The sequence below is a fragment of the Sorex fumeus genome, unplaced genomic scaffold (genome assembly GCF_029834395.1).
Source record: "Sorex fumeus unplaced genomic scaffold, SorFum_2.1 ptg000026l, whole genome shotgun sequence".
Lineage (NCBI taxonomy): Eukaryota > Metazoa > Chordata > Mammalia > Eulipotyphla > Soricidae > Sorex > Sorex fumeus.
This window is the reverse complement of record NW_026606083.1, coordinates 6,256,210-6,263,343: the sequence shown is the minus strand read 5'-3', so window position 1 is coordinate 6,263,343 and position 7,134 is coordinate 6,256,210. Positions and strand designations below refer to the sequence as shown.

At 59.3% G+C, this 7,134-nt stretch overlaps 1 protein-coding gene across 1 annotated transcript in view; it reads left to right on the top strand.

Annotated features, from left to right (window-relative positions):
• The first annotated feature begins 4,659 nt into the window (after positions 1-4,659).
• The window catches only part of ADARB2 (adenosine deaminase RNA specific B2 (inactive)), a 140,348-nt gene continuing 137,873 nt past the window's right edge, over positions 4,660-7,134 (top strand). Inside the window, exon 1 of the mRNA XM_056114707.1 lies at positions 4,660-4,803. Coding sequence (XP_055970682.1) covers positions 4,704-4,803 — 100 coding nt within the window. The 5' untranslated portion in view covers positions 4,660-4,703. The remainder of the gene's footprint in view (positions 4,804-7,134) is intronic.

The window sequence follows — 7,134 nt, the reverse complement described above, 5'->3', positions numbered from 1 at the left end:
TCCCACCACTGCCCTTGCTCTCGCAACTCTAGTCTCTAACCCCCACTCCTCCCCGAGTGTTCCTGCCACCACTCACCTCTCCTTCTTCCTGAGTGCTCCCCATCACTGACTCCCCTCTCAGTGCTCTGTCAAACTCTTCTCTCAAGAGTGCCCCCATACCCCGCTCCTCTCTCTTGAGTGTTCCCCATCATCCCACTCCTCTCTAAAATGTTCTCCGTCATCCCATGTCTCCCTCTCAAGTGCTTCCCATTGCCTTACTCCTTCCTCCCGAGTGCTCCCATCACCCCTCTCTCCTGAGTGCTCCCTTCACTCCACTCTTCTCTCTCCTTCCTCTCCCCCTTTCTCCTCCGGAAGATGGTGCCTTTTTTGTTCTCTGACTTGTAGCCAGAGAACCCTCTAAAGTGAGCGGGCCCCTGGCCCCTGAGGGCCATACAGGCAGCTGACCCTCTGGTATGTCTTATTGGCCACAGGGGCTGCTGGTGAAAAGGGCCCTTTTGCCTGCCGGGTAGGGGCATTCCAAATTTTGTGTGGCCATGATGAGTTCATGTCACTTTCACTAGCTTGTGTTTCCCAAACTAGAACCCTCTGGACCTGGATGCAGAGCTTGCCGATGCAGCTTGGCACACTGCAGCCTGTGGCACCAGCCGATGAAGGGAACCACGTGCTAAATCTGTGTGCCTAGGAGCGGCCAGAGTGGTCCATGGCAGAAAAGCACTCACCTTGCGATACCTGACCCAGGTTCGATCTCTAGCACCACACAGGGTGCCCTGGGGCCCCACCAGGAGTGACCCCTGGGCACAAAATCATAAGTAAGCTCTGAGGTAGAAAATCAAAACTGCTTCAAGTCTTGTTGTTTAAAGTCAGGGCTACCGGCATCGTATATTAGAAGTGCAGAACTTCAACTTCTTTATCCATTCACCTATCATTAAACATTGGATTATTCTCATATTCTGACAATTATACTAATTGCTGCAGTGAATACAGGTATGCATACATCGTTTTAAACTGATGCTTTTGTGCTTTAAAGGTAGAATGATGACGAAATAACATTAGGACATTGGTGGAAGGTCTTGTGCACTTTGCTGGTGTTGAGGGGTGGTAACCACACATCAAAAACCTAAACATTCACTGAATTATTATAATCATCTGGCCTAGAAGATATTACTTGAATAAAAATAAAATTAAAATTAATGGGAAAAATAAGTAAGCTCTGAGCACCACTGGGTATGGCCCCCAACCACCCCCCCCAAAAAAACATTCTTTTATAAAAATCAAAAAATAAAACTGTGTGTTCAGGAGCTCCTGAATCCACCTACACTCACATGCTTATGTGCACACACATACAGCAACTCATGGATGGGCATGTGTGTCTATGGAACTTATGGATACACACATACATGCCCGTGTGTGTGCGTACACAGGGGCTCATAGGCAGACATGTGTCTATGGGTCTTATGTATCCTTACGCACATAGGGCATGCACCTACGTTTGTGTTCATGTGCGTGTATGCATGCATAGGGAGTCATAGATGTGTGGTCTGGAGCTCGGTATACATCCATATATGTATACATGTATGCATGTGTGTGTGTACACAGGAGCCCACACATGCACACATGTGCATGTGTCTTAAGTGACTGTGCTGACCTGGGGCACGGCTTGTCAGCACTGTCCCTGCCCACAGCTGGACACTGCATGGAGCCCCCCCGGGACTGTGTGTTTGCAAGAGCTGCTGGCACGGGGGTAGGCGCCACTGTACCTCTGTTCAGATCATCCGCTTACCCCGAGACGAGAGGGAGGCACTCGGCGTCTCTCTGCCATAGGCATGCGAGGAGGAGAACAAAGGGAGGGACCATTCCCCTAGCAGAGGACGAGCGTCTTCACGGTCCGGACTCTCCTCTGCTCCACTGGCCCACAGCGGAGATGCCTCCCAGAGCCCATGTCTGCCCACATTTCCCTGCTCTCTCGGGCCGCGCGCCTGTGCTCTTTGATGTGAGTCATTTAAATCTGGGCACTGTGGCCTCAGACAAGAGATGCAGCCCTCCATGCCGGCCCAGCCGAGCTTCCTGGCAGAGTGGGGTGGCGGGGGTGGGGGCGGGGGGGACATCCACGGACACGGACAGGAGAGCGGCTGCTCTGGCGTGTCCCGGCACTCGCAGACCCTGCCCCAGGCTGGCCTGAGGAGAGAAGATGAGAGCAGTGAGGTCAGTCCCTGGCCGACACCCAGCAAGGGTGGCTGTCGATGAGCCAGGGAGCCTGAAATCAGGTAGACAGTGGACAGGCGGACAGCGCCATGTCCGCTGGAGTTGGACTTGTGTATCTGCATGTTACACACATGTGTGGTTGGACTTGTGTGTCTGTGTCTCACACACGTGTCGGGTCCACTTGTGCCCGGCTCTGTGGAGGAAGCAGTGGCCCCCGGCGCTCTCCTGGTTCTGAGTGGGGCCGTGGTCATGGCGCTGAGCCTCCCAGGGCTGAGACAGCCAAAGCTCCACGTCTCACTCTTGCTCCCTCGAAGCACCCAGATTCTGGGCCACGAGGGCAGAGTCCAATGCAGTGGCTGTGTGCGTGCTGTGGGCCTGCCCGACACAGGAGTGAGCAGACCGCAAACGGCTGGGGATGTGGCCTAACGCAGAGCCTGACGGAGCCTCACGTGGGGGCTGTGGGGGCTGGGGGAGATGGGACAGTACGCCTTGTCCTGCCTCCTCCCTGCTCTCTCACACACGGAGGGCTGTGGGCCTCGTCCCACCTCCCCTCTGCTCTGTCACACACGGGGGGCTGTGAGGCCCAGTCCACCTACCCTGTGTCCAGCGGCCCCAGCCTCCGCCTTGGTTCCAAGAGCGCAGAGGTGTGGACTCGGACTTCCCATTCCTGGCTCCTGCTGCCCTCCAGCTCAAGCAGCGATCCAGGAGACAGACAAAAGGCAGCGCGGCTCCTCGGGAGAGTGGCAGATTGTCAGTGCGGCTCCGCTCACTTCAAGCCATCCAGGAGTTTAGGCGGCTCTGCGCACCTCCCACCCTCCCTCCTCCCAGACCACACCACCCTGGCAGCCCCTGTGTCCGTGTCCGTGCTCAATCGAGCAAGTAACGCACGCCAGAGTAGCACCGTTCCAGTGCCCCCAAATCAGAGGTCTCAGGAATGTGGGGTCAGGCGCTGGTCCATGGCTGAGCCAGGCTTATACTGAGGGCGCCGTCCCCCTGGGTCAGAGGCTGCCCTGCATGAGTGGGGCGGCGCAGGGCACTGGGCTGAGCCCCTTGGCTGCCAAAGCACCAGCTGAAGGGCACCTTGCCACAGTGCGCCTTCCCCCACCTCTCCTCTGTGGTCAGGCCCCAGAGCAGGGGAGGACCTCTCGGGAGCCCCACACCTGCTTCTCGGCCCCTCCGGCACTCGTTGTCCTGGACCGAGCTGGCCACACCCGCCTCTCCCTGGCCTCAGGCTATGTTCTCCTGCCTCTCTGTGGGGTCAGGCTGGAGGTCCGAAGGCATCACACTCTCTCACTCACCAACAGAAACGCAGCTGAGGCTCACCCCCTAGAATCCAGACAGCCTCGCTGTCCCCCGTGCTCTAACAGGGATCCTCTTTGCTTAGGAAAAGAAACTGATCTGCAAGTACCTGCGCTCACGAGCAGCTGGGGAGGTGCATGCAAGCCGGCCAAGACCAGGGCACCGCCTGCACGTCCCCCGTCACCCCAGCAGCTCGTGGAGGCCACCGCAGGGGTGCAGGACGCAGTTGGAAGGAGCCACGAAAGATTTAGACGGAGACTGAGCGCACTCCTTCTATTCCATGCTGCAACCGCCGGCTCTTGGGCAGGCCCCGGGACACTGCTCGGAACTCTCCCAGGCTGAGGTCCACCTCCTTAGAAGCACACTTTCTTTCGTCTGGATATTCCATGTGGCCGCAAAACTCAGGTGCAAGCCCTCTTGCTCCCCCACCCTTTCATTTAATGACTCCCTGAAGACGGCAGCCCTCTGAGATCCCTCTCGCTAAAATCCGGCTTTGCTGTGAGCGCCCACCTCTGCCACAATGCCCGATTTTCATGGCCATGGGATGGGGTTGGGGGTGGGGGCAAAACAAAACAAACACAGAGCAACAGACAAACCAGCCCTGTGAGACACACAGCCCGGCAGGGGAGAAAAGCCTCCTTGTACTTCTGGGGGAGTAGCTCAGTGGATTCACGGGCGAAAACGCTCGGAGGAAGAGGCCGCGTCTCTCTCTAGCGGCTGAGGCGCCGCTGTGCAGCGGGACCCTCGCCCAGGACGCTGCCTCTGCCGCCCTCCCGGCAGCCTCCTCCCGTCCTGGCAGCCCCAAACAGGAGCTGAGTTTGCAGACTGACGGGCTGGAAAGGGCTGGTGGCGCTGATGTCAGAGCCAGCAGGCAGCTGCGATTGGATCTAATTAGACTTTGCAGCAGCAAATAGACAAGCTCCCTGCGTGATTGGCTTCAAAGTGGCTGGTGCCAAACAACTAGCCGAGGCGCAAAGTGGAAGCCAGAGCGACTGCCGAGCCAGAGCTAGCGGGCGGCCTGGAGGAGGAGGCCCTCCGGGCCAGGCACACCTGCGGCCAGCGGCGCGGCCGGGCGCCCAGCGGGAGGGAGCCGGCGACCAGCCTCTGAAAGTGAGCCTCCCGCGCTCGCTCGCAGAAGCGCGAGCCGGCGGCCGAAGGTGAGCCTGCCCGCGGACGGACGCTCCCGCAGACCCCTGCGCGGCATGGCCTCCGTGCTGGGCAGCAGCCGAGGAGCTGGAGGGCTCAGCGGGCAACTCCGGTGCAAGTGCAAGAGGCGGCGGCGGCGGCGGTCCAAGAGGAAAGGTAGGACGGCGCCGGTCGCGCCGCAGGCTGGGCTGGGCGGGCGCTGCTCCCACTCGCTCCGAGTTTGAGCCCCTTGGAAAGGGCCGGGACTCCCGAGAGGGGCCGCGGTCGGACGGGTCCGCCCGCGCCTCTGGCCCCTGCCCCCGAAGCATGCCGAAGCCGGGCAGGGTCTGTGGCGCCCTCCCCTCGTCCACTCCCCGCCCAAAGGCCGTGCGCCCAAGGCAGAGCTGGGACACCGAGCCCACCTTTCCTTCCAAATTGCTGGGGAAGAGGAGCCCGCCAAGCCCTGCCTTCGCCTCCCCAAATTGGCCCACAGCTGCTCCAGGGGTGATTCTGTAAACAACCCACAGAGTCTCGGGCTGGTCCCACCAAGTCCTGATTCAGAGGAGAGGAAGCCGTGGGGAGGGAGACGGCAGCGGAGCCAGACAGGTTGCCGCTGACCCTGCCCGTCCCAGGGTCAGGGGGACCATGCCCGCCGCCAAAGCCCTGCAAGTGCCTGGCACGGGCTCCCGGAGGAACCAGTATGGAAAGTTCACGGCTCACTGCTGCTGTTTGCAGCGTGCGGGTCTGAGCGGTTCTGGCCCTGAGGAGAGTAGTTCTCTCCTGGAAAGCAGCTGGAGACAAGCCCAGGGTCTGACTCTCACTTCACCCGAGGCTGGGCCAGACGGCCCTGGGGCGGCCACCCTCTCCCACACACCCAGGGCCGGGTTCATCTGCGGGGCAGCCCTTACCCGTGTCACCCCACCAGCCTCTAGTCTGGGCACCCAGGCCTGCTCCCGTGGCCGCTGTCTGGACCCCTGTGTGCTGACAACTTCCTGGAGGTGTGTGTGTGTGTGTGTGTGTGTGTGTGTGTGTGTGTGTGTCTGTGTGTCTGTGTGTGTGTGTCTGTGTGTGTGTCTGTGTGTGTGTGACCGGGTGTCACAGGCTGATCTCTCGCTCTCCGTGAGTCTTAGCTGTTAAACGCACGCAGCTGTTCACGCTGCTCTCTGAACGTTTTCTTCTGAAGCGGATCTGTGTGTGTCTTCTTCCAGAAATAATAGTAACCAAAGTGGCACTGGCCTGGAGAGTCACAGACTCGTTTCGTGAATCAAACTTCTAAAAAGAGAAAAGAGGAAATGAGGTCTCATAGGAATCAGGTGTTGGTGCGTCTCAATATTCTTAGACACATGTATTTATAGATACTCAAAGTCAAGGTCTGGAATAATAGTTCACGCTAACTCCAGAGAAAGCATCGGAGATATGCTCCAAATTCATTTTTCTCACTCCCACATGCCAAGCAAGCAGGCTTAGCCGGCGGGCAGCGGGAAGGAACGGGGGTCCGGAAGCCCTCCTCTGATGTCAGCTCGGCTACAGCCGCCGTGAGCACAGTCTCAGCTCGGCTACAGCTGCCGTGAGCACAGTCGGCCGAGCAGCCGTGGCCTGGCTTTCTTGAACGTGCCTCTGTCCTTAGTCCGGTGGCAAGCAGAGTCCTCGGGGCGTCTGTGGACGGACGGGCCATTCCGAGGCTGGCAGAGACCCTCGCCCATCTTAGGGGAGGGGGCCAGGAGAGCCTCGAGACCCTCTTGGTGCGATCCTGGGCCGTTTCTCATGCTTGCTTTCCTCTGAACTGAGCAGAATGGTCAATGGGAACGGGGACCCAGGGCCACAAGCCCCAGACCCAGCGCTGTGGCCCAGCCTCTGATAGCAGCAGCCTCCACCTTTGTGTTCCTCTGACTGTGAGACGCATGTTCACCTCAGTGGGTGTCCACGCAGCACCTACAGTGGTTTGGGGACTTGGCCTGTACCCAAGGTGCTGGCCGCACCCCAATTCTTAGCCATCACAGGACCTTCTCCCCCACCTGTCTCGGGGATGAGGACCCAGCTGGCTCTGGCACTGCTGGGGAGTTGGGGAGCCTGGGCCACCCAACACCCACCACAGGGACCCAAGGCTTCTCCTCTCGGCCACACAGAGCACCTAACCGGGGCTCTGGGGAGGGACCCTGGGCCTGCCTGTGCAATGACTGGACCTGTCTATGTCTTTCGGGGTCTTTGAGGAGGACTCTCGCTCACCCCTGCCCCAGCTCGCCTCAGGCACAGCCCCCAGGAATAGCAGCAGGGACCACCTCTCTGCTCTGTGCACAGCAGAAGGGGCCTCGGTGCGGGGAAACGGCGCCAGGAGCTGCCTGATTTGCTCCACACGGTTCAGGGACATTACTGACAACAGCAAGAAACCCACCCGGCCTGGTTCTGACACTCATTCACTCAGAGACTCAGAGAATCGGGGCGCAGTGGCAGCGCTGGGTGGGTGCTGTGAGCTGCCGAGCGCGGGGTCTATGACGGAGAGAAATGAAA